This window comes from Ursus maritimus, unplaced genomic scaffold, assembly GCF_017311325.1.
Source record: "Ursus maritimus isolate PB19 unplaced genomic scaffold, ASM1731132v1 scaffold_5, whole genome shotgun sequence".
Classification (NCBI taxonomy): domain Eukaryota; kingdom Metazoa; phylum Chordata; class Mammalia; order Carnivora; family Ursidae; genus Ursus; species Ursus maritimus.
Window position 1 is genome coordinate 78,408,358 of NW_024426663.1, and position 26,742 is coordinate 78,435,099.

At 49.3% G+C, this 26,742-nt stretch overlaps 2 protein-coding genes and 1 long non-coding RNA gene across 7 annotated transcripts in view; 1 reads left to right on the plus strand and 2 right to left on the minus strand.

Annotated features, from left to right (window-relative positions):
* The window catches only part of MAPK9 (mitogen-activated protein kinase 9), a 49,248-nt gene extending 39,860 nt beyond the window's left edge, over window positions 1–9,388 (minus strand). For 2 of the 3 annotated variants that reach the window (XM_040622638.1, XM_040622640.1), the window contains exon 1: window positions 9,272–9,388. The gene's annotated coding sequence lies outside the window, so the exon portion shown is untranslated. The remainder of the gene's footprint in view (window positions 1–9,271) is intronic. The other variant, XM_040622637.1, reaches the window with a different exon arrangement.
* A 290-nt stretch (window positions 9,389–9,678) lies between these two features.
* LOC103679992 lies at window positions 9,679–18,276 on the plus strand. 2 transcript variants are annotated; one of them, XR_005832594.1, is made up of 2 exons: window positions 9,679–9,849; window positions 17,770–18,276. It is a non-coding gene; the product is annotated as an uncharacterized LOC103679992 (long non-coding RNA). The 2 variants fall into 2 exon arrangements; XR_573044.1 differs by lacking the exon at window positions 9,679–9,849 and adding an exon at window positions 15,678–17,172.
* Window positions 17,928–26,742, minus strand: part of GFPT2 (glutamine-fructose-6-phosphate transaminase 2) — a 41,703-nt gene continuing 32,888 nt past the window's right edge. For both annotated transcript variants that reach the window (XM_040622642.1, XM_040622641.1), the window contains exons 14-19: window positions 26,408–26,565; window positions 26,140–26,254; window positions 23,157–23,284; window positions 21,432–21,599; window positions 20,335–20,496; window positions 17,928–18,810 (exon numbers count right to left, since the gene is read on the minus strand). In XM_040622642.1, coding sequence (XP_040478576.1) covers window positions 18,766–18,810; window positions 20,335–20,496; window positions 21,432–21,599; window positions 23,157–23,284; window positions 26,140–26,254; window positions 26,408–26,565 — 776 coding nt within the window. In that variant the 3' untranslated portion in view covers window positions 17,928–18,765. The remainder of the gene's footprint in view (window positions 18,811–20,334; window positions 20,497–21,431; window positions 21,600–23,156; window positions 23,285–26,139; window positions 26,255–26,407; window positions 26,566–26,742) is intronic.

Here is a 26,742-nt window from a genome sequence, read left to right on the forward strand (position 1 = left end):
ATACACCATTCTAATTAATATCTCTCACTGTATTTAGAAAGTGAGGGAATGTGGCCAAGGGCTGATCAGGACCAGGCCAGGAAAAAACACAGGTCTTTACATCTCATCCTGCTGGCTTCACTCCACCAAGATACTTTCTTCTGACGACGGTGAGTCAGTCATCCACAGACTCAGGCCAACCTTCGACCACACGAATGGTTCAGAATACCCAGGACACGCAATGTCTAAATTAACTGACTGCTGTGATTAAAAGCGGATTTTCATAATCACCCTCTTAGTTTCAATACTTGCTACTGAAGTTTTTAATCAAATTTTCTTTTTTCCTCCTTAATTCTTATCAAAAATGGCACAGCACAACAACTTCATCTTTCTTTGATGATCAAGAGCCTTACAGCATGTCAGAGTCATCCTTCTGGACATCAGTTCATTAATCACACTACAAACTACAATAAAGGACGACCACTCATGTTTGGTGATCACAGCACCCATGGTTGGATCCGAAGGAAGGGTCCACTGAGGACTCCTCCCCACAGGCCCCCTGAAGGTACCCAAGGCCTGTCCGTTCCCCCTCCTCACCCCCAACTCCCCGTGCTCTGGGTAGGGCATTCTCAGTGTTCCCTCGACATGGCAACCGCCCAAGTACCTTCCCGGCCTCCATTCCTGCCACCTCCAAACCACTGCACACAGGCTATTTAGAAAGGGAGATCTGCCTGCATAAAAAACTACACGGGGGAGCACCAGGGTGGCTTAGTTGGTGAAGAGTCTGTCTTCAGTTCAGGTCATGATCCCGGGGTCCTGGGACTGAGCTCCACACTGGGCTCCCCGCTCAGTAGGGAGTCTGCTTCTCCTTCTGCCCCCTGCCTCATGCTCTCCCTAACAAATAAATAAAATCTTAAAAACAAAACAAAACTGTACATGGGTGCTCATAGCACCTACATTTTTTTTCTAAAGATTTTATTTCTTTGACAGAGAGAGAGACAGCCAGCAAGAGAGGGAACACAAGCAGGGGGAGTGGGAGAGGAAGAGGCAGGCTCCCAGCAGAGCAGAGAGCCCAACGTGGGGCTCGATCCCAGGACCCTGGGATCATGACCTGAGCCGAAGGCAGACGCTCAACGACTGAGCCACCCAGGCGCCCCAGAACCTACATTTTTAACAGCTCAACACTGGAAACAATCCAGGTGTCCTTCAGTGGGTGAACGGTTAAGCAAAGTGCTGTCCATCCGTACTATGGAACACCAGTCAGCAAGAGAAATGAACTAACCACTGATCCCCTCAACAACCTGGGTGGATCTCAAGGGCATTATCCTTAAGAGAAAAAGCCAATCTCCAAAGGTCCGTACGGTATAATTCCATTTACACAACATTCTTGAAATGACAGAATTACAGAGCTGTGGACCAGATCAGTGGTTGCCAGGCTTACGAATGGTGGGGAGTGGGGGGGGGGGGGGGGGGGGTGTGTGTGGCTGTAAAGGGTAGCACAAGGGAGATCTCTGGGATGACGAAACGGTTCTGTATCCTGACGGTGTGGTGGTGTTTATACCTCTCTGATGTGATAAAACGCCACAGCACTGTGCACACACAGTGCACCAACGTCACGTTCCTAGCTTTGATGTTGTACTGCGGTTATGTAAATACACAACCAATGGGGGAAGCTGGGTGAAGGATGCATGGGAACGCTCTGTATTATTTTTACAATTTCTTATGAACCTAGATTTCAAAATAAGGAATTAAGGGGGGGGGGCGAGGGAGAGAGAGAGAGATTTGTTGCACATGCGCAGTGGTCATACTGCTCTCTGGCTTCAATTGCTTTGATAGTGACCAACCGCCTGCAGAATAAAGCTCTAACCCTTAGCACAGCAGAGGAGGTCACAGGACCCGCGGCCCACTCTCACCTGAGACCCCAGCTGACGCGCCGGCTTCCCACACACCTTCGGGCCTCTTCCTGAGCTGTTTCATCTGCCTGAAGAGACTCCCCTCCCCATTCTGTTCTCCTGGCCAACCTTCATGCTCCTTCCAAATCTAGTGCACACAAGTGCTGGGCACGCCCCCACGTTTGGCACCACAACCTCTCCCTTTGATACTGCGTCGCACGTCTCTCTCCACTTGTACTCCGTGAGCCCCTTAAGGGCAGAAAATGTGTCTGATTCGCTTCCTAATCCTCTACTAATTACACAGTGGGTGCCCAGTAAATGTCTGTTAAAGGCAAAACTAAGCGGGAGAAGAAACATGCTGGGGCAGTGGGGTGCCGTGGTTAGTTAGCGTCAGGGCTCTGGAGTCGGAGGGCAGGCTCCTGGGCAGACTCCACCAAAAAACTGTTAGAATAAAACACATTCTGTAAAGATGCACGATACACGTTCGACGCACAAACATCTTTGGTGTCTCTATACGCTGGTGAACCCTCAGAAAGAGAAATTAAATGACGCTTTCACAACTGCACCAAAAAGAACAGAATAACTTTAAACAAGGAGGTGACAGACCTCTACACTGAAAACCAGGAAACATTAATGGAAAAAATTAAAGACACAAATAAATGGAGAGATATTCTGTGTTCATGGATTGGAAAAATCAATCTTGTTAAGATGTCCATACTACCCAAGGCAATTGAAAGATTCAATACAATTCCTATCAAAATTCCAGTTTCCATAGAAATAGAAGCAATAATCCTAAAATTTTTTTTTAAGATTTTATTTATTTATTTGACAGAGATAGAGACAGCCAGCGAGAGAGGGAACACAAGCAGGGGGAGTGGGAGAGGAAGAAGCAGGCTCATAGCAGAAGAGCCTGATGTGGGGCTCGATCCCATAACGCCGGGATCACGCCCTGAGCCGAAGGCAGACGCCTAACCGCTATGCCACCCAGGCGCCCCAATAATCCTAAAATTTGTATGGAACTACAGAAGACTCTGAATAGCCAGAGTGATTTTAAGAAAGAAGAACAAGGGGCGCCTGGGTGGCACAGCGGTTAAGCGCCTGCCTTCGGCTCAGGGCGTGATCCCGGCGTTCTGGGATCGAGCCCCACATCAGGCTCCTCTGCTATGAGCCTGCTTCTTCCTCTCCCGCTCCCCCTGCCTGTGTTCCTTCTCTCGCTGGCTGTCTCTATCTCTGTCAAATAAATAAATAAAATCTTTAAAAAAAAAAAGAAAGAAAGAAAGAAAGAAGAACAAAGCTGGAGGCATCAAGCTCCCTGATTTCAAAGCTATAGTAATTAAGTATTATAAAGCTCTAGTATTTAAGACAGTATGGTATGGGCATGAAAACAGACAACACAGATCAATGGAAGAATAGAAAGCCCAGAAATAAACCCATAGATAGGGTTGATTAATTTATGACAAAGGAGCCGATGATATACAACGGGGAAAGGACAGTCTCTTCCGTACATGGTGCTGGGAAAAGCGGACAGCCACATGCCAAAGAATAAAACTCAACCACTCTTACAGTATACACAAAAATTAACTTAAGATGGATTAAAGACTTGAGCATAAATCTTGAAACCATAAAATGCCTAGAAGGAAACAGGCGGTAAGCTCCTGGACATTGGTCTTGACAATGGATTTTTTTAACCTGGCAACAAACAACAAAACCAAATATAAACAAGCGGGACTACATCAAACTAGAAAGCCCCTGCACAGCAAAGGAAACCATCAACAAAATAAAAGGCAACTTACAGAATGGGAAAAATATTTGCAAATCATCTATCTGATAAGGGGCTAATATCCAAAATATATAAGCATTTACTCAATGGCAAAAAAACACAAACAATCCAGGGCACCTGGGTGACTCAGTGGGTTGAGCATCCAACTCTTGGTTTTGACTCAGGTCCTGATCTCAGGGTCATGGGATCGAGCCCTGCATGTGGCTCCGCGATCAGCAGGGAGTCTGCTTGAGATTCTTTCCCTCTCTCCCTCTCTCTCTCTCTCTCCACTCCTCCCTCCCACCCTTGCTCATGGGCTCTCTCTCAAATAAATAAATAAAATCTTAAAAAAAAACTACAATCTGACTTAAAAAAATGTGCAGAAGATCTGAATAGACAGTTTTCCAAAGAAGACATCCAGATGGCCAGCAGGTACATAAAAAGATGCTCAACATCATTAATCATCAGGGAAACGCAAATCAAAACCACAGTGACATTTCACCTCAGGCCCACGGAATGGATAATATCAAAAAGACAAGAAATGACAAGTGTCGGCGAGGATGTAGAGAAAAGGGAACCCTTGTCTCTCTTGGTGGGAATGTAAACGGGGGCAGCTTATAGGCAAAACAGTATGGAGGTTCCTCGAAATATTAAAAATAGAGCTACCATTTGATCCAGCAATTCCACTTCGAGATATTTATCCAAAGAAACAAAACACTAACTTGAAGAGATATCTGCACCCCCATGTTCACTCTAGCATTACTTACAACAGCCAAGATGTGGAAACAACCTAGTGTCCATCAATGGGTGAGTGGATCAAGAAGATGTGGTTTACCTACCTACACAATCGAATATTACATAAAAGAAGGAAATTTGCCATTTATGACAATATAGACAGACCTCAAGGGTATTATGCGAAGTGAAAGAAGTCAGACAGAGAAAGGCAAATACTGGGGCACCTGGGTGGCTCAGTTGGTTAAGCGTCTGCCTTCGGCTCTGATCATGATCCCAGGGTCCTGGGATCACACCCCGTGTTGCATCAGGCTCCCTGCTCAGCGGGGAGTCTGCTTCTCCCTCCCCCTGCTCCTGCGCACATGCTTGCTTGCTCTCACAAATAATAAGTAAAATCTTGAAAAAAAAGATAGATACTGCATGACCTCTCTTATATGAGGGATATAAAAAAAAAAAACAAAACGAAAACCACCAACCTTATAAATAAAGAGAACGGATTGGTGGTTGCCAGAGATGGGGTTGGGGTAGGAGAAATGGGTGAAGGGGGCCAAAAAGTAAAAAGAAAAAACATGTATTACTTCTGAATCATAGTATTTAGAGTGAATATTTCTTATAAGAATTGTCAAAATCACTGTCTGGATTAGGATTTCTAGATTTTCTCTTTAGATACATAATTGTGACACATAATAGCACAATACAGATACCTATTTAAAAAAAACAGATTGGGACTCTGGGGTCAGAGGGCAACGGGCCTGCCACTTAGCTGGACAATCTTGGACTACACTCATCTGTAAAACAGGGAGGAGCCTAAAATCAGACTCAGGGGACAGAGAGCACAGTGCCCAGCACAGGGCAAGGTCTCTAAGTCAGCTGACCACACCCATGCTATTTACTGCTCCCCCAAACAAACGTTTGCATTCTGAAAGTGTGAACTAAAATCTGGTAAGGGGGAGAACTGATGACACGGCCATTACTGGGTGAGCATCTCGGTCCGAGACAACAGACAGGAGGCAGGGCACAGAATTTTCATCCAAGGTTGTGGCCGGCAGGTGACGTTTCAGGACATTTGTTGAAGACATCTGCTTTGTAAGAGGTGCTATGTTTCTGAGAGTCTAGTTAAGAGTTGGTGAAATGGATTTTGATTTTAGAATCAGAGCTGGTGGATTTATTACCTGGATTTATTAATGCCTCATTTTTAAGAAAAAAGTAACTATCTCATTTGTCATCCATGTATCCTTGGAATCCAGTATTACTATTTCTGAAAAGTTTTAGAGTGTGCAGTCTTTGCTTAAGAAAGATACTAAAGTAAAATTAGCTGGGGGCAGAGAGGGAGAATGGAGTATTGTATGGGACCAAAAACACACAAAAAAACAAAAAAAAAAACCCCAAATACATTAAATAAAATCAAATTTGTTGAATTTCACCTTCAAATGTTTAGTAAGCTTCTTTAGCTGTAAGGAAGTCCTATGTTAAAACGGTGACTACACTTGCTCATTATTTTTCTATCTATTAATTTATACCCCAGCATTGTCCAAAGAGGATTTGAGATATCGATTAAAAATATTTTAACTGGCAATGCAAAGGCCAATACAAAATCTAGAACAATGAACTTTCGTTGTGCAAGAGATATGTAAACTTGTCTCCCAATTAATACAACCCCTAGTGAATCAATGGGTCTGGGCACTGAGCATAACATAACGCTGTGACGTTAGCAGCATGGGCCTACCTGTGTCGAGATGGAAGCGAGCACCCTGGCTAGGGTATCCTGAATCTGACCAAGCCACATCTACAGTTAACTACGAATTTTCAGGAAATACAGAGAAACATGTTAAATTACACTGCAGAGATGCAGTCAGTAAAACCCCAACCACGGAAATGCTACAGAATAACCAATTGCTTCAACAAATAAACTACGAGGAAAACAAAGAAAAAGAAACAGAGGGGGAATCTACAGATTAAAAGAAATTTAAGATATGTATCAACCAATCGCAATGTATGGACCTTATCTGGATCCTGATTCCAGTAAACAAACTGTTAAAGAGCCATAAAATGTTTGGGGCAACTGGAAATTTCAATAGTGACTGGTTATTTGAGTATATGAAGGAATTATTGCATTTCCAAGTTTAAATGAGTCCCTATCTTTTAGCGATAGATACTGAAATATTCATGGATGAAATGACATGATATTTAGGTTTTGCTTGAAAATAATTTGGGGGTGAAACAAGATGGGCCAGGAGCTGATAACCGTGGAAGCTGGATACTATCGTTTAATTTTGTCTCTGTTTAAAAGTTCTCGTAATAAACAGTTAAAATAAGGACTGACCTTGAAACTAGTTCAGGCAATCACAAAAGGCCAAATGCAAATTTAATTATTCTTCAAGAAAATGATGTAAAAAAAAAATCACCTTCTTCATCCGTGGAGAAGTATAGCTACATATTTAAACCACAGATAGCTGCCTTAGTGCCAAATCAAGTGCTAAGAAAATGTGGTTTCTGTTTTACCTTATGCATCACGAAAACAACTGCTTTACTCACTGTTAATTGATTCATTTGGCACTTTTCTTTATCCAGAAAATTAAGAACATTTTATTTTAAACAGACAAATTGAATATGCCCTCCAACACTTATTTTAAACACATTTTAGTCTGTCTTGGCATCCCAAAAACTTAATCCTCAGGAATATCAAAGCTCCCCAGAGAAGACTATGCCAAAATAGGACTACTTTTAACCCTGCAGGATCCTTTTGGGAAAAAAAAAGGTGGGGCGTTAAATGAAGGAAAACATCTAGACTGGATGTTATTCTTTCAGAACAAATTAAAAGCCAGAAGAGAACAGTCAGAGCTGAGGCACCCAGGAAAGGATGCTTATCTGGGGGGAGACCTGGGTTCAAATTTCACTTTCCAAGCTGCCTGCTATGAAGCCGACTGCTGAAACTCTGGGAGCCTCCACGTCCTTCTCTGTGGAAATGGGTTTCACAGCTGTTACTCATGGGGCTCCAGTGACAATGAAGTGAGAGTACCTGGACAAACAGGACCCAGCTCCCCTGGCCTTGGGCTACCTTTTCAGCTCATCACTGCTCTTCCCTCCTACATACCCTGCCCTGGAGATCCGACAGTCCTGCAACCAAGCTAAATGAATTTTGCATGGCTCAGAGCATTAAAATTGTTCAAAAATTAGCTACTGCCAACACTTGAGAATCAGGAGCACAGAAATACAATGTAGAGTTCTGACTTCTTTTTTAAGATTGTGGGGTGAGGTTTGGTTTTCCAGGGTCCCCACCACCCTGCAGGCTCATTTCTGACCCCACACTGGCCGAATGTCCTTCCTTCGCCCTGCCCTTTCCCCCCCTTCTGTGCCTCTCCCCTGCCTGGCCAATTTCTCATCACCCTTCAAGGTCCAACTCTAGCACCACCTGTCACCTCCTCCACATTTCCAAAGTGCAGCCCCTCCAGTACAGCAAGCATCACACTGTCCTGGCACTAACCTGTCCACATGTCTGCCGCCTCTACTGGGCTCTCTGGCTCTCTGGAGGAAGGGACCCTGTTGCTACTGCCTTTGTGTCCCCAGGGCCCAGCAGAAAGCCTGACCTAGATAACGCAGAATTCAGTAACTGCCTCCTGAATGTGTGGAAGGAAATTAGAGCTAAAATATTACAAAAATGTAAAATTTTATATCACAGCTTGTTCTGACAGTTACCAAATAAAGGGGTCAAGGACATTAAAATGTTTTGCAAAATGAGAACAAGCTTCCATCTGCTTACATATTTCACAAGTTAGTCAGAAGTCACTAAATAAACTGACAGAGCAGAAGCAACAGCAGGCAGGGTCATTCATTCGTTCACTGAACTGATACCACTGAATACTTACTGTGTGCCTTTTAAGCACTGGGGATAACGCTGCGGACAAATCAGACAACTACCTGTTTTCAAAAAGCTACATCCTAGTAGGGGAAACAAAATCAACAGACAAACCAACAGAGTCGTTTCAAACCAGAGTGAATGCTAGAAAGAAAATTAAACAAAATAATGAGAGAGGATGACTAAGGGGAGAAAGACAGTGGTCAAGGAAGGCCTCGTGGAAAATGAGACATCTGACCAGAAGGAGCCAGCTGTGCAGATACCGGAGACAGCTCCAAGCATTGGAAACAGAAGTGCAAAGGTCCCGAGGTAAACGGGGCTGCACCTTTGAGACAGAAGAGACGATGGGTGGGACTGGAGAGCAGAGCTCTGGGTGGTGGGAGTGGTAGGGGAGGTGGGCAGGGCCCGCTCTGACACTGCTAGGCACTGAATGTGCAATGACTAGGCACTGGAGGAGCGCGGGGATGGGGGTCTCTGGGCGGATGGGGAGGGGGTTTCTGTCCTACTCACACCAGCATGGGGCAGGATCCCGCCCAATTTCCCACATATGAGCCCGGGCTCCTGCCCAGGCGCTTTCACACACATTCACACAGACTGACAACAATCCTGTCCAAAAGGGTAGACATTTCCCCACTTTCCCTAGGGGAAAACAGAGGAACAGCGAGGGTCAGTGCCTTGGCCAAGGTCGCGGGAACCAGACTCGGGATCCCGAGCATCCCGGCGCGGGTGTGCAACTGCGTGCCCCTCGATCTGGAGGAATGGCGTCCACAGACCCCACGGCACGTCTACCTGAGCCAGGCCAGGGAGCGGGCCCGCAGCCCCTGGCTGCTGACAGCCGGGCGGGAGGGGGCGACTGCGGCAGCCCGGAGGGCAGGGGAGGCAGCCGGGGCCGCCTGAGCCCCCACAGAGCCCGGCCCGCTCCGCAGCCCCTGGCCCCGCGGCCCCGCGCCCCCCAGCCCTGCAGACCGCGGCCGCGCGGCCCTCCCGCCGCCCCTCCCCGGCGGGGCCCGCTCGAGCAGCCCCCGCCAGGCCTCGCCCGCCCGCCCTGCTCACCTCGCCTCCCAGCCGCCGCGCCAGGGGGAGAGGGCGGGCGGGCGGACTGGCGGCGCTGCGCACTGGTCGCTAGCGGCTCCGCTGTCCGGGGCTCGGCCGGCCTCCCCGCCCGGCTCCGCTCCGCCCCGCCGCCGCCGCCGCAGTGGGTGTGAGGGGCGCCGGGGCGCTTCGACCCTTCCGGTCCGGCTCCCTTCTCCTCCTCCTCCTCCGCCGCCGCCGCCGCCGCCGCCGCGGCGCCCGGCCTGACCGACCCGCGCACCCACCAATCAGCGCGCGGAGAGCCGGGCAGGCGAGGCCAATCGCGCCGGGGGGCGGGTCGTGACGGGAGGCGTGGGCGGGGCGTCGGGCGGAGCCGGAGTCTCCGTGCGGGGTCCGGCGCGGCTCGGCGCCCAGCGGCAGCACAGCTGCTCCGGCCTGTGCGGGGCGCCCTGCGGCCTGGGGACGCAGGCCCGGCTCCGTACGCGTGCTGACTCCGCCATCCCCAGCACCCGGCCCGCGGGGCAGCGGCCGGAAGCGGAGCCGGGAGGCGGCGGAGAGGGCCGACCGGCGGACCGAGAGCCGGACCCTCTGGACTGCAGGTGCAGGGTGGCCCCGGAGAGGCGGCCAGTAGGGGAACGGAGCCGGCCCGTTCGGGGGAGAGCTCCGGGCGGGGACGAGGGGGAGACCGGGCCTTGGCGTCCGGCGTCCAGGAACCCGGCGTGGGGTGGCCCCCGGAAGGACGTGGAGACTCAGGCGGCGAGGGAGTGGGGAGGGAGGAGAGGCAGGAGGAGAGGCAGGGGTCTTGGACCCTGCGGCTTGCTATGAGCGGCCAGAAGTCGGGAAGCGGAGTGCGAGGAGATGGCCGCGTGCAGACGGGTGTCCCCGCGGGTCCCTGACAGAATGGAGGAGGGGACCGGTGGTCAAACCTCTGACTCAGAAAAAGGCAAGGTTTTAAATGGGGGGGGGGTACGGAATGCAGTGCTGAGGTCCCCCTAGGGCTTGGGGTCCGTTGACCCTTACCTTCTTTTGAGCCAACTCCTGCAACCCTCTGGGCCCTCGGTCGACCCAGGCCTGGGTCGTGTGAAACGATGGGAGAGGCAAGGGTATTGCCTGTTGCCAGACTTGCGTTTGAATAAGCAAAGCTGAAAGTGAGGCAAGGAAGCTGGACACACTGAAAAAGGATCAGAGGTCGTGGATAGGGTGGGGGGCGGTGCACATTTTGGCGACCGGGAGAATGTGGGGCTGTGGAGGAGAAGTAGACTTCACAGCGTGCCAGAGCCCGCTGGGTGATCAGGGCAGGGGACAAATGGGGAGGAGGAAGCAGGACCCTGCAGAGCGGGAGGTCAAGGGGCTGGGAGGCATGGAGGGTGGTGGCAGAGTTTGGGGAGGAAGCCTGTGATGCAGGGCCAGGCTGAGGGCACCAGGGCCTAAGGAGGAGTGGGGTAGAGGACCCAGCCACAGCCACGGGCGTCCTCCCTTAGGCCACCCCCTCCCTCGGCCACCAGAGGGAGTTTTCTAAAACAGAGTATGGCCCATCCTTGCTTGAAATGGTAGCTCCTGCGTGTGATCTCAGTGAAGGAGGGCCCACCTGGTGGGTTCCTGCCCACACGGGTCCTCACATCAGCCTCACCCGCCCCCTGCCCCAGGTGCACAAGAGGAAACAGGGAGCCATAAATTGCTATCATCAAGGATTATGGGAGAATAGTAGAGCCCCACTGTCAGAGCTGTCCTTTCACTAAGGAGCATGCATGGACGCTTCCCCCTAGATTAGGAAGGGGCACCCATTCCTACACACTTCAGCCAAGTTTACAACACTCACCCCATGAAAAGTGAGTCCCTAAAGTCATTGTGCACATACACACACCTATAGTTTTCTAAAAGGATTCTGCGTTTTCTGGTTTATGAAATACAGTGAGTATTTACAGGCACAGAGCTGAGGTGATGAGGTGGGGAAGGGTCTAGTCCATGCTGGGAAGAATGCACAGAATTTTGGTAGAGTCCACATGAAGTGAGGGGTGGGGAGGCGGGGAGGGTGTTGCACAGGTGAGCATGGCTGGCAGCTGACCTAGCCTGCAGGGCGGGGAGAAATAGTTGAGGAAGGGCTCCGGGATAGGAGGAATCCCCAGCTGAGGCTGGAAAGCTAGCAGGAAGGTGCTAGGGCAGTGGTTTAGACAGAAAGGGCACCGGGACCCAAAGATTCAGAAGTAAGCACCTGCATGCTGTGTTCAGGAAATCCAGGGTCACCTGGTCTTGCTGGAGGTGGGGAGAGGTGGACTGGAGGGTCAGTAGGGCCTTGAGGCGGACAGGCGCTGCAGACTGGAGACCCATGGGCTCACTTCAGTTCACCGATACACTTTGTTTAGCCCAGTTTGTTTGTTTTTAAATTGACTTAGTTGCCAACATTTGAAAACTGGGCTTTCACTTGAAAAATCTCAATTGCTGGTTTCTCTTGAACAGTTGAAAGCTCTGGCATCATGGGGCCCGCATTCCCAGAAGGCAGTGGCCACCTGGAACTGAGTGGCTGCTGCCCCTTGAGGGGAGGCCCCTAGATCACCATAGTCCCTACCACTCCTATGACCCATGTCTGGCCATGACTTCATCAGCCCTTACCTGCTGGCCCTTGGGGCATTGTGGGGTAGGGGCCCGTCTGTGGAGGGAAAGGGCAGCTGTTGAGGGGTGTTAAGGAAGGAGGTGAATGACGTGCTGAGGTATTTATTTTAGAAAGATCACTAGAGCCCATGAAGTTTCGGGGATGAGGAGCTTACGTTCACAAGAGCAGTTAGGGAGCTATTGCAAAGGCCCTTGTAAGAGAAGATGAGGCCTGGCCTGGGGCAGGTGTCAAGAGGAAGGACCTATTTTAAAACTGCTTCAATACTTGAGGGACATGAAACGTCACAGTGAGCCGCCACTACCCAGCTGCCAGGATGGCTGTAATAAAAAAGACAGACAACACCGGTGGTGACGACGTGGAGCAATTCGAACTCTCATCCCCTGCTGGTGGGAAAGCAGAATGGCGCACCCGCTTTGGAAAACAGTTTGGCGATTTCTGGTGACATCAGACGTACCCCTTTCATACCACCCAGCAGTCCTGTTCCCGGCCATGTATCCGAGAGATATAAAAACATGTCCACGCAAAGAGCTGGACATAAACGTAGCGGCTTTATTCCCAACAGTCAAAAACCAGAAACAACACATGCCCGTATGTAGCCCAATGGGTGGAAGCAGCCACACGGTGGGATACCACCTGGCAATTAAAGACGCTGACCTGACGGCTGCACGACATGGAAGAGCGCCCAGCACATCATGCTAAGGGAAGGAAGCCAAACAAGGCTACGTCCCCTATGATTCTGTTTATGGGACATTCTGGAAAAAGCAAGAGTAGGTCAGTGGTTGCCAAAGGTCGAGGTTGGGGGCAGGGGGAGTGGGCAGGGAGGATCACCAGGGGCCAGGAGGGAATTTGCGGGGATGATGGGTATACTCTATATTTTAATTCTGATGGTGGTCATATCACTGTATGTTTATCCGACTTCAGAACTGGGCACCTAAAAAAGGGTGACTTTTAACGTATGTAAATTAAACTAAAAAATTGATGTAAAGAAAAGAAGTCTGTTTAAGAGGTAGAATGGTCAATCTTAGAGGTGGGATGTGGGGTGGACGGGGGTGGAGGAGGAGAGTGAAGAAGGAGTCAAGGAGGATGCCATGGTTCCTGGCGTGAGTTTTGGAGGGGTGACCTCTGGCCTTGGCCTGCTCACCCGCCTGCTGAGAGGAAGGCTGTATTGAACCTGCATCTGGGCTGCCCACCTGCCTTCTATCACCTCCCCCTTTCCTGTCCCCTTCAGCTCTGCAGCCCTGACTGTGTACCCTCTGACATGAAGGCCGTTGGCTGTTCTTCCTGAGACCTCACTGCTCCTCCCTTCCCTGCCTTTGACTTGGCTCCTTGATGGCACAGCTGGCAGATACTGCCCACCTGGCAGACATTGCCCACTTCCCTGCCCCACATGGGAGAAGAGCACATAGGAGGGAAGGAAGAAAAGCTCAGGCTCCACTCCTTGGCCTGGGGGTGCCCGGGGACACTGGAGGCTGGTCCAGGGGTTACGGTGCTGACAGGTTTCCATGGCTCCAATCTCATCGTCCATTCTTGACTTGTCTTGACTGGGTTCCAGTTGGGCTTTCCACTGAGCTATGCTCTTTTGGGCAAGAGGTTTGTTTCCCTGAGCCTCAGTTCCATGGGGAATGGGCATGGGTGGTGACCCCTGCCTGCTGGGGATGCTGTGAGAATTCAAGGAGAGAAGTACCGAGTTCAGGGCATAGGCTGTGCACACAGGAACAATGAGTGTCCTCGTGCTGGCCTCCTCTGCTCCCTCACCTTGCCTGCTCCCCCTCCACTCCCCCATGCCCTCCCCATCTTCTCCCCAACCCTGACCAGGATCCAATGTACCAGGGGATGCGAGTCAAGTCTGCTTCTGTTGTGTGCTAGAGAAAGCCAAACTGCACTTAACCCAATGGGGACACCTGTTGGGAGCTTCTTGCATTGTAACACCTGGGAGAGAATGGGTGGAGCTGGCCCTGGGACTGCAGCCTGGCCAGAGCCTTGGAAGCTATGGGCAAACTCTTCATCACACCCTGTTCTCCTCTGGGTCAGCTTCCTTCTCCCCATGTCACCTTCTGCTCTTGCACCACCCAAGGGGGGCAGACCCTCTGTCCCAAATCAAGTTTGAAAATCCCCGGAGGAGGAGGACTCTGGTGGGCTCCTTGGGCAGAGGTTCCCACCCCTGGGCTGGGCAGTCAGACTCGTGAAGACATGGCAGGAGAAAGGGCAGAAACAGTTGGGAAAGGCGGAAGGCTGGGGGCTTATTCTCTGATCATAAGAAAGAGGGCATGGGTGCTGAATGCAGTGGCCCTCAGCCCCCCTTTTGCAGGCATCCCCCTGAGCACCAGCAACTGGACCCTTGCTGTCAGGCAAGGGACTGGAAACTCTTCTCTGGAAGTCAGACCAGCCTGAAAACCTAAAGCAAAGACCTGACCTCTGCGCCCCCACCCCTGCCACCGCAGACTCCCCTAGATTACCCAGCAGTGAATGTCAGCATCAACGGGCCCCACCATATGCTCAGGACTTTCCCCCACCTGGAATCTGACCAGACAACTAAGGTCATGTGGCAAAAACCAAACAAAACAAAATAAAACACCCCAAAACAAAAAACCCCACAAAACTAAAACAACCAAAAAAGCTATCTTGAAAGAAACAGAGACTATAGTGAAAAAGAAAGGAAATTCTAAAAGAAAAAATATATTGCCAGCTTCAGAGAGAATGAAAGTCTCGCATCCTTGAAGCCATTAAAAAGATATTTAGCCCACCTCTATGTCCTCGCTCTCTCAGCTGAGATGGCCTCGAAGTGGCGACACCCCAGCAGGAAAAGCACACCCAGAGCCCAGGAGTTGTTTTCTACTGACCATTCTCCAACGAAGGAAACCAGGGGTCCCAAATCAGCAATGGCTGAGTCTAGGGCTGGGACAGAAGATACACAAGAGGAGGCTAGAGTGCAAGAAAATAAGGAAGTGCTTATAACACACACACACACACACACGCACACACACAGGTGGGTGTGTCAAAGGGACACAAGAGTTAACTGAAAGGGCTCTCAATGGTCATAGCCGGGACCATCCGAGCAATAAAATAAATAACAATATTGGGTTATAACTCAGCATAAAATAAATATCCATGAGTCCATACTAATAGAACTAAACGATTTAATAAATGAAAACGTATATGGGGAAAGAACAGGCGAGTCTGTACTGAATTCCAAATAATTTATGTAGACAATCCCCTCTCAGGAAGGTGAAGCATAACTCTCCACTCACTCCGTGGGGGTGGGCACAGTGACTTCCTTCCAAAGAGGTCAGTATGGAAAGAGAAAAATCAGACTACCTGACAAGCACTACCTCACACAGGTGACCAAGCTAACATAATAGTGATAAGACATGTTGACAGCATATACCCCCCTGCATATGAAGCAATGATAATGGCACTTTGCTTCTGGGGTCTTCCTCCCCAAAACACACAACCCCAGTCTAACCATGCGAAAGCATCAGACGATCCCAGTTGGGGAACATTCTAGAAAATACCCACCAGTGGTCCTCAAAAATGTCAAGAGCATTCAAAAAAAGGAAATCTGAGAAATGGTCATAGCTAAGAGGAGCCTAAGGAGATATGTAATGTGATGTCAGGGAAAAGATGGCAGAAAAGGACAATAGGTAAAAACTAAGGAAATGTGAATAAACTATGGGCTGTAGTTCATTTTAAAAATATTATATATATATATATATATATATATATATATTCGGAGAAAAAAAAGAACCCTTGGAAATTAAATCGTATTGGCAGAAATGAAAACTCTTAGTAGTAAACAGATTGGGAGAATACGTCAAATCTCCCATTAGAAGAGCAAAAAGGTAAGATACTCAATTAAAAAAAGATAGGAAATGAGAAACCAGTCCAGAAGCTTCAGCCTCTAAAATAAGAGGGGCGTAAAACAGAAAGAAATCCACAGAAAAGTAATTCAAGAAAATCCCCCAGAACTGAGGGGGCAGGAGGTACCAGCCTGAGATCAACACTAAACGAGAAGAGACCCAAGACACCTCTCTGTGGCATTTGAGAACACAGGGGGAGAAAAAGAAGGAAACACAAAGGTCTACCTACATCAAAGTGATTTTGAAGCCCTCAACTGCAAAGCTGTGAACAAGATCAGGGAGCATTACCTTTACAGTTCTGAAGAAAACATGTTTTCGTGACCTAGAATTCTATATGTAGCTAACCCTCAGCCCTGTGTGAGGCATAAAGTCATTTATTTCTCAAGGTCTCAAGAGTTTAAGTCCCAGCCTCCTTTGCTCAAGAAGGATGTACTCCACCAAAATGACAAAGGAAACTCAGAAGGAAGACGTGAGATACGGGAAGCAGGATGACAAGGGAATGCCTTGGAGGATGACGGATCGCTCCCAGGACGGCAGCTGTGCACCAGATGTGGACAGAGCTGAGCCATCCTGCAGCTGTGTGACCCCAGAAACAGCTGGCCATCATAAGGACTCCCCACTTCCATCGGCCCATCTTCTTAAACCAAGGACAAAAAGCCCAGGACGGTCTTCACCATGTGCTCCCAAGGGTCTCTCCCCTGACGCTCTGCTGAGGGCGTGCGCGTCCCTCACAGAAGTTCTCAGCTTTTCCCTGAGAGCAGGAGGCAGCCCCTTCCCTCTGACCGTCCTTCTGCCGCACGTCCAGTGCCTGGTCCACACCTCAGTCTTGCTAAGTGCCCAAGTGTGAAGAGCCCCCTGTTGCCCAAGCCTCACTTGTGAAATGAGATGCATTCCTCTGGTTCTCATCCAGCTAAAAATGTTCTGGCTAGTTTGTAAGGTCTCCTAACCTCAGAAGTCGTAATGACCACCACGGTCTGGTTAAAAAGACAGAAAGGAGTGCCGGTGTTTCCGGCAAGACTTGCGCCCTGGTGGATCTGTGGGAAGGGCTGGAGGACGTGGCTCAGAGAATACCACCGGGGTTCCTGGGCTCCTGCCAGCTCTTCAGAAGTGGGATTCTAGAGGAGCTGCAGGAAACTGCTGGCAGCTGCCCCTGCCCGGAGTACGGGACGGTGGGAGAGTTCTAGGGAGCCTTGCTGCAGCGGGGGCTTTGGGGCTAAGGGCCATAGCAGGATCGCCTCTCTGCCGAAGCCATGCTTCTGTCTGCTTCTGCCCGAGGAGAAAGAAGTAACGTGATTCCTCAATAAATAGTATGATTTCTTAACTACCTTCCAGATCTTCCGTGCTGCTTCTCACTGGTGGAATTTTAACTTGGAAATGTAATTCCCAGGTTGCTGAGCCCCTTGACAGAGGGGAGGGCATAGAAAAGGATGGACAAGTTACCGAGTAGCCCACAGGTAATCCCGAACAAAGGTCTGATGGTATATTAGAGTCACTCACACCGGGTAGTGGTCATGAAGACACTATTCAAGCCATCTGGGATAGCTACTTTCATTGGGAGCCTAAATTCTGACCCCACAAGCCTTCACAACTCTGTCCCTGGCTTCATACCTTCCTGCCTGACTGTATGAATAAAACTGGTGACAGTGATGGACTCATGGAAATCAAAAGTGTGGATTTGAGGGGCGCCTGGGTGGCTCAGTCGGTGAAGTGTCTGCCTTGGGCTCAGGTCATGATCCCAGTGTCCTGAGATTGAGTCCTGCATCGGGCTCCCTGCTCAGCGGGGAGACCACTTCTGCCTCTCTCCCCTGCTGGTCCTCTATCTCTCACTCTCTCTCTCTCTCTCTCAAATAAATAAAATCTTTTTTTGAAAAAAAGTACGGATTTGAGAGTTTCACCCCTGCATGCTGCCTTTGGGTCCTGGGCAACCATCTTACACGGCATCACGTGGTCCAACCCTCTCCGACAGCTGTTCAGTGGACTCAACCAAGAGTCCCAAATATCCTACAGTTTGTTCCATCCTGTAAAATAACTAGTCCTCATTCTCCCACCAGAAGCATGCGGGTCACAGGTGTGGGCACAGTGCCGTTGGCTACCAAGAACCAGGGCTCACTCCCACCGGACACTGCTGATTTCCTGTTCTGAGGAGCCCTCAACAAGCAAGGACACTTAAAGAATGAGATTACCAAAAATCCACACACACAAGCCAAAAAAGAATTGTACGTGTCTTTATTGTCTTAAAATTGCATAGTATTTTGATTGTGTATGCTTTTAAAGAGAGGGCAAAGGGGCCCACTTGAAACTACTCTCTTGCATGGGATATTTCAAGCTGTTTGACTATAGGTAGGAGCAGGGACCAGAATGCTGCCTGGGCTTCAAAAGAACCATGATCAGATTTAATAGAAGTTGGAGAGTCAGACGGATTTATAGAAGAAACCGTGGAAGGACATTGAGATCTTGAAGGGATTTACAGGAGGCACAGGAAGATGGTGGGGAGGCTTCCCTGATGTCACGGGATGGGATTCAGGGGCAGCCCAGAGAGGACAGGAAAGGAGAAAGGAGTCCAGAGGGGCAATGCCTTGTGCTCAAATCTGAGATGAATGCCCCCCCTGCCAGGAGGCTGGGGGAGTACATGGTCTGGGAGTTATCTTGGCTATCGAAAGCCACATACTAGAAAAATAACTTAAAAGCTATACAATCATCATTATAAATATTTTGTCTTTTAAAACTAACTAGCGTTGGTTAAAAAAAAAGGTTCACAGTTACTCTGAAGAGAGCTGTGTCTCTATTGCACAGTAGTGGAAAAGTCCGCTCTGATCCCCATGTGTAAACAATGATTCCCTTCTCCTCTGGCAACTTCAGGACACAGAGAAACAGTATCTGCTCTAAGCAAAGCACTTGGGTACAAGGCACGTGGAAGCTGTCAAGGTCTACTGGGATCTACTCGGAACACACAGAATGCCCGCTGTTCCTCCCACTTGGGCGTCCCTGGGACGGGCCTCGAAGCACACGGCAGGTGGCGATGGCCTCCTCAGGCTCTTTCTTGATCTCTATTCCACGGTCACAGACTTGGCCAGATTTCTGGGGAAGTCAACCTAAAACGAGAGAAAGTAGCCGCTCAGGACCCCATAGAGCTCAGCAACGTGCCGTGTCACAAAGCCCATTATCAGGGTACTTGAAGACAAGGAGATGGGTGTTCCAGTTCCCTTCGACCATGACCTGGTTCCTGGAGACCTGCATCTTGGAAGTGGTTCCTTATTCCAGAAATGTCACTCAACAGCATGATGTTTAATTCATTCAATAAACACTTAGTGTGCACCTGACTTCTGCCATGCTGTGGTAATGTGTTAACACTATTAAAAGGATCTGATTCGTGCTATTAAAACCAGTGAGCTTGGTGTGTCCTGTTAAATATTCACTTTTCTTGGAAGGATACACACTCAATTCATAAGACTTGTTAGTCCAGGGTGGGGGTTAGGAAGAAAAAGGGACTGGGGATGGTTGATAGAGCAGGCTTCAATTTCACCTACAATGTCTTCTCTTGCTTACAATAATGTTTTTAAGAAAGAAACAAATACGACAAAATGTTAGCCAATAGCAATTCTGGATATGTGCACTGTTAGGTATTTGTTACATTGTGTTTTTTTTGTATGGTTATCTATATTTAAAACTCAAAATAAAATTGTAATAAAACTCCTATTTCTTTACACAGCGAGTTGTATGCTCTTACACACTTTTTGCCGGTGGGATCGTAAATTGGTTCTTTTCTGGAACATAAATTGACACTGTAAGGAGTCTCAAAGTGTTGAATCATTTGCTAGACTGAAGACAAGTCTTAAATGTGGGAGGAAGATACAATGTGCAAAGATGGTCACTGCAGTTGTGATTTATGCAGCCATTTCCCCCCAAATTAGCAACAGTTTAAATAACAGAAGACTGGCTAAGTCATTGTTACAATCCATGCCACAAGACTGTGTTGGAATATTGTACATGTTGCTTGTCCAAGTTATTATATTTGGAATATCGTCAATGTTGCATACGGTAAGTTCAAGATGTAAGAAAATACTTGTAGGGGCGCCTGGGTGGCACAGCGGTTAAGTGTCTGCCTTCGGCTCAGGGCGTGATCCCGGAGTTGTGGGATCGAGCCCCACATCAGGCTCCTCCGCTATGAGCCTGCTTCTTCCTTTCCCACTCCCCCTGCTTGTGTTCCCTCCTCACTGGCTGTCTCTATCTCTGTCAAATAAATAAATAAATAAAATCTTAAAAAAAAAAAAAGAAAATACTTGTAAATATATTTAAAGGGAAGATGTAAAATATCATCCTCGATAAAATCTCAAAAATATGTTCAAAAATTCATATGCACAAGGAAAAGACTGGAATAAATGATTAATTTTGCTCATTCACATTGCCCCTCTGGGTGATGAGTTTATGGTCTAGCGATATGGTCTTCATAATCTTGCAACTTGTTTTCAAGGGGTAGAAGTTACTTTAAAAAGAGAGTTATTTTAAGTGAAAAAAATTCTCCTATGAAGCTTTACCAAATAAGCACTTAAGAACAAAATCAAACTCCGGGGTTATGTTTCTCCCCTTTGGGGGGTTCGGCGCGGTATGGGACGTACGTCATAGCCTCGGAGAACAGCCAGGTGAAAGGACAGGAGCTGCAGCGGAATCACACTCAGGATCCCCTGGAGGCAGTCCACCGTGTGGGGCAGCTCGATTGTCTTATACGCGAACTTGGAACTCTCAGTGTCGTCCCTCGAGCACAGTATAATCGGGCGACCCTACAGTGGAGAAAGAGGATTACAACATGCAGGTTATCTCTGAAAGAACAACCCCTCACCTACAACAGGGTTTCTGAGATCAACCTGATTGCAATGATCACAGTGATCTCTTGCTTTGGTTGCAATCATGGGGGAGGTGATGTGCGCGGCTGGTGCGACGGACAAAGTGTTGGCTGCTGTTTGGTGAGTTTCTCTCCTTCCCTGGTAGGATGATCGCCAGCCATTCAGCACCCATCTGTTGAGTGGCTGCAATGTGCCTTGTCAAGTGCAGGACACACCTATTCCTCACTCTAAGGGGACTCACAACTGAGGGGTAGAAAACAAAAATATAAACCAGCCAACCAATAACTAATGATGAGTTCCAGATAAGTGCCACGGAGGCAACAAAACACGGGGATATGATTGGAAGACGCTGGTGAGGAACAGCCAGCGCCAGGGCGTAGAGGCAGAAATCAGCTTGGCATGAGCGGGAAATGGAAGGGCCCAGATAATGCAGGCTTGTGGTCACTCTAGTTTTATGGGAAGCCACCGGAAGGCTTTAAGCAAGGAAGTAAAGCGATTTGTGTCTTATAACTTCTGCCTGGCCACTGTGCTGAGCCTCCCTGGAAAGGGCAGGGCATTGTTTGGTCTCACCCCCCTGTAAGTTCATGAGCCCTCCCAGGACGGATCTGTGGAGGGCTCTGTGCTCCCACCTCCGGGCAGCTCCACGCTGGGGATCGGGTACAGCTTGGGCCAATCTGGGTCACAAGGTCTCACTGAGGAGCCGTTGTACCCAAGGCCACAGGCTGGCCAGTCATTTCTGAATGTGTGTACCACTCACGAGAGGGTCTAGGAGAGACTGTGGGGTCAAGCCTACTCGGGGATGGGACCACTCATAACCGGAGTGTGGAAGAGGACAGGAGAGAGGGAGCCCCAGCCCAACTGAGAGCCCTCACCTGGCGGGCTGTGACCTGCTGCAGGGCGTTCTGGCATTTGGCAAAGCAAGGGTCCTTCATGATGACCATGATGACGGGCATCTGCTTGTCGATCAGCGCTAAGGGTCCGTGCTTCAGCTCCCCGGCCAGGATGCCTTCTGAATGCATGTAGGTTATCTCTTTAATTTTCTGGGGAGACACAAGGTGGGGTCTTGTGACACCAGGCAGACAGGGGGGTGGAGCAGATCAGCCAGAGGGGAGGAAGGGGAGCTGGAGGAGGGACGGATCCAGAAGGCAGGGAGCTGAGAGGGCTGCAGGGCAGATGAATGCATGAAGTGGTCAACAGCACTGAGGGCAGCTCGCAAGGCCAGGGCCAGGGCCAGTGGCCAGGACTGGCTGCTGTCCAGAGCAGGCACAAGACCCAGCATGCAGCCTGTGTCCCCAGACCAGTCCCCAGCACAGCCGCCACCCCTGATGGACGGACAAGTCAACGCCGATCCAGCTCTCCCCTTCCAGTCTGTGGTCTGTGGTCGGGCCCCACGTCCTCCCCCACAGTTATAATTTGTAATGATTGGCATTGGATTCTGTCTAGTTACACCCTCCTTTAACATTCTGATTGGTCATTTCCCCCCAATTCTAGACCATTAATAACTTCCAAAGGGTTCCTCCAACTTACTCATGAGGCAAAAATCACACACATTGGGCTGTTACTGGAATTCTTCCCTATGTTTAGGGAGATTCATTTCTATTCAGTTACCATTAAACCTGCCTCACTGAACTGGCAAGTGTCAAATGAAACACTTCTCAGCTCCCCTAGAACTCTTTATTTTGGTGGGGGGACACTGTCAGGAGTATGGCTGCCCCGTGGGGAAGGGATGTGGCAGACAGCTGGAGGGCAGGCCCCCAGGAGACCACAGAGGGGCCATTGATGTATGCCAGCAGCGGCCTAAAAGCTTCTTTCTTCCCCCAAAGACTGACTTGGAGACACAGCTGAATATGCATCTTTCACCAGCACACTGGGGCGCTGCAGCTGAGCCCCCCCACCCCCTGCATCAGGCAGCACAGGCATGGGGGAGCTACAAGTGGACTCCATCCAGGCCTTGCTTCTAGTGTGCCCCCCCCCCCAGCAGTGTGTCCAGCCCTTCATTTCCTTTGGCAGGAGTCAGAGCTTGCAGAGGAAACTTGTGGAATTGGGAGCTCATTGCCAGTCAGGCAACTCTGGCTCGTGCACCCCTCCCCCACTCACCCCTACCGCTTGTAAAATTCTCTGAATGTTTCTCTCAAATGGGGGTGACAGGGAAGGAGCAGGGACTTGCTCCCGAGGAAGAGGAGGAGCGCCAAGCTGGGTCAGGGGTGATGCCCTTGCTTGGGTCCCGAGTGCTGCCCCACCTGCGACACTGTCTCCCGTTTATCACTTTGGTTGGGCATTCCCATCCAGAAGCAGCAAGCAGACAGTGAGTTACAGGGCTAGCACTGGACTCAGCCCCTGGACAGCACTGCCCCACTCTCTTGTTGGCCCTGTGATCCTGGCACCTGCCCACGCTCCATCAGCTCTTGTACTCGGGTTTGGATCTTTATGGCCATAAAAGAGCCAGTTACCAATTTAAAAAAAGGCAGGCTGGCCTTCAAAGCTCATTCCGTCAGGATCTCCAGCTCCCCTTGGAAGTTTGAGGGCTAACAGGGAAACTCTGCAGAGAGCCCCCATGGAGGGGTTGATGCGGAGGGGGCTGGGCAGAGGAGGCTCACCAGGGCTCCTTCCAGGCACGTGGCGTAGTTATAGCCCCGTCCCATGACCAGGAGCGACCTCTGCGTGTAGAGCTCCAGGGCCAGGTCATGAATCTTCTCATCCAGCGACAGCACTTCCTTGATCAGCCCTAAATCACGATGAATACAGCAGAGGGATGTCGGTCATACTAGATTTTATAGCAAGACTCACAAAGAAAAATCATGGTGCATTAAGACAAAGTTTGGGCACTCACACCACTTAATACATTTGGCTTCCTCGCATTAGTGTCAAAGGATTTTAAATGCAGATTATGGGAAATAACTTGGGTGATTAGCCAGGATTTTGTTTACGTTCATACTTTCTTAAGCATGTAAGGTAAGCAGGGAAGTGTGATTTCTAGCTCCATTTCACAGGCAAGGCAACTGAGGCTCAGAGAGGCTAAATCACCAGCTGGCCAGCCACAGGGCTGACACCCCAAATCAACGCCTCATCGCCCCATCCAGCCCACGTGCTAAGTCTGGAGACAATGCCAGTGTAAGTTGGACCAATGCTTCCCAAACCATTTGGTCTCACGTCTTCTTTGCACTCTTAAAAATGATTGTGAATCCTTAAGACACTTTGTTTCTGTTGGTTTTATCAATACTTACCAGATTAGAAACTGAGAAAATTGAAGATATTTTTATTCATTCGTCGCAATAAACCCATTCTACATTTTTAAAAATTAGTGAGAATAATGGTGCTGTTTTATATTTTTGTAAATCTTTCTAAGTGCCTGACTTGTAATAAAGACACTGAGATCCTCACATCTGTTTCCTCATTCAACTGTTGTGATATGTTCTTTTGCTTGAAGAATAGGAAGAAAATCAGCCTCACAGAGATTTGTAGTTGGAGAAGGAAGGAACATTTAAATAACTTTTTCAAATAATTGTGAATGTTCTTCTCCGATATTACATCAAACTCAAGAAATGGTCATTTCTTTTTTTTTAAATTAATTTATTTAAGTAATCTCTGCACCCAACATGGGCTTGAACTCATGACCCCGAGATCAAGAGTCACATATTCTACTGACTGAGCCAGCCAGGTGCCCCAAGAAATAGTAATTTCTTAAAAGAGTAGTTGCAAATGTAGACTCTGAAATCATATCAATAAACTTTTCCTACCTTGTTACATTAAAATTTATCGGTCTATCTTGTATTTATTTAAATGGAGGTTTTACACGTGTAATTTTGTAACATCACGCACTGGCCTTTTGGAAAATACAGGTTCACTGAATTTTGCAAATCTAAAAATGGACACATTTCATCATAAAATGTTTTTTTTTAGAAATGACAGGTGTTCAAAGCACCGTGGCCTGATCAGAGATGTCTTTCAGTGGTGGGAAGTGGTCAAGCTCACGCTCACAGCTCCAAGTTTTCCCGAATCCTAAATCTTACATGAAAGCCTGAAGTTTGTCACTGGCAAGAGATACTGTCGGTTTTGCTTCTTGAAGTGTCAGGCTAACTTTGTACTTTTTTGAGAAAATGTCTATCGCGTACTCAAGTCAGCTTGCTACTCCAACAATCCCAGGGTGCTTTTCTTGGAAACAACCATCACACTCTTCCACGTGCTTTACCCACACTTCCCATTTTGCCAAACAGAACATAAAAGATCTTGCAATTCACGGAGATTAATGCACTTTCCTGCATCGTGAAGGGCGTCTTTGAGCGAAGCTAGGTGCGTGGTGGCATCAGCGGCGGCCTGACCACCACCTTTGCAAATGTCCACACAGCGAAAAAGGCAAAGACATTTATTACAAACAACGTGTTTACTGTGAGGACAGTAGTAGGACCTGCAGACCACATCTTGAGAACGGCTGACTTAGACATCAGGGTCGAGCACAGTTTTTGCACCGTTAGTATCTGGCTTAAAGTGAAGAATAGTTTTCTCATCCATACATTTTCGGCATCTTGTGTTGGCCGGATTCAGCTTTCTAGGCTTTGTGTGGTTAGATGCTGACTTTCCCTCACTGCCCTGTCTGGGGTTTGCCCCTGGCTCCCAGGGAGGACCCAGTCCTTCCCTGTCTCTGGGAGGGGCTGCCCCCCAGCCTAGTGACCATCCTGCCCCAGCACGTTCTCCCTGTCTGTTTCATTTCATGCTCTCAGAGCTACGCAAAGAAAACAAGGTAGGTCTCTCTGCTTCCCTGGAGTGCAAGTGTCCGAAGGAAAGGCACTCTCAGGATGGCACATGGGGCAGGAAACACCACTGGGGCCTGATCCCTGTGTGGCAAATGACTGAAACCATGGTCCGCCCAAAGAGCTTGTGATTTCGTGTCATAGACACGGCATCTCACTGACGTCTCAACAGAAGGGACCCAGCGAAAGTGAGGAGTTTGGTGAGACTGAAGGAGCAGTCTGCGACAGGTAAAGGCTCAAGGCCATGTGTTCCTTCTCAGACATTTGCTGAGCACCTACTGTATGCCTGCCCTGCCTGGACACCAGGCATCCAGCCGTGATTCTGATAGATAGGGTTGTATGCTCGTTGGGCTGACACGTTAGTTGGGAGACAAGCCAGTACACGGGAGAACAGGTAACTTCAGATCATGGCATGGGCTATAAAGAAAAGAGGTGGGCTAACATTTCGTAGCTGGGGCAGGGGATGAGTTAGGCTGGCCAAGAAGGGTCCCAGGAGGTGACATTTGAACTCAGACTCGAATGATGAGAAGCCATCAGCTGTGTGGAGAGCTGGAGGAAGAGGATTTATGTAGAGGAAAGGGCCAGTGCAAAGGCCCTGTGGCGGAAAGAGCTTGGCACAGGGAGGGAGTGGGATGAGGTCAGAGGTAGCAGGGGCCCAGTGTGCAGGGTTCTAAGGCCTGGTGAGGAGTGCGGAATTTAATCTTGGCCGGGGCGGGGGGGGCGGGCTTCGGGAGGCATTTAGTGGTGACCAAAAAATTTTGAGGAGGAGGAAGTGATTAAAAGCACTGTTTATGGGAGACAGCCATAAGGAAACGTTAGTTCTGGAACATACCGGGTAAAGACTGTAAACCGCAGATGATCTCTCGCCTTCTGTTTTGCAGTGAAATTCGGTCTTCGGACATCATCAAACCAAACATCACCAGGGAGATGAACTGACTGGTGTAAGCCTGTGGATAAAATGGTGACTCTGGCAGAGCAGGGGTGAGCGTGTCCTAGTGGACCACGCAGGAATAGGCACATCTCCGGGCCCCCCACCCCACGGGCCCCTGTCCTCCCGTCCAGCTGAGGCCCTCCCCGGGGCACAGGTGGGAGATGCCTACCTTGGTACTGGCCACGCCGATCTCCGGCCCCGCATTGATGTGGACACCGCAGTCGGTCTCTCGGGAGATGGAGCTGCCCACGGTGTTGGTGACACCCACAGTCAGGGCCCGGCGGTCCTTACAGTAGCGCAACGCCAGCAGGGTGTCTGCGGTCTCACCTGCCACATGGGTCCCCCCTTTCAGCCACGTGGTCACCACTCTTACACAGCAATCAGGACCCAGACACAGCTGGCATGTTCTCAGAAAGGAAAATCCTTACTGGACAATTTTTCCAGTTGATTCTTGGATTCAAGATTTGGCTACTCTTTACGCGGCAAGCACATTCTCATCAATCA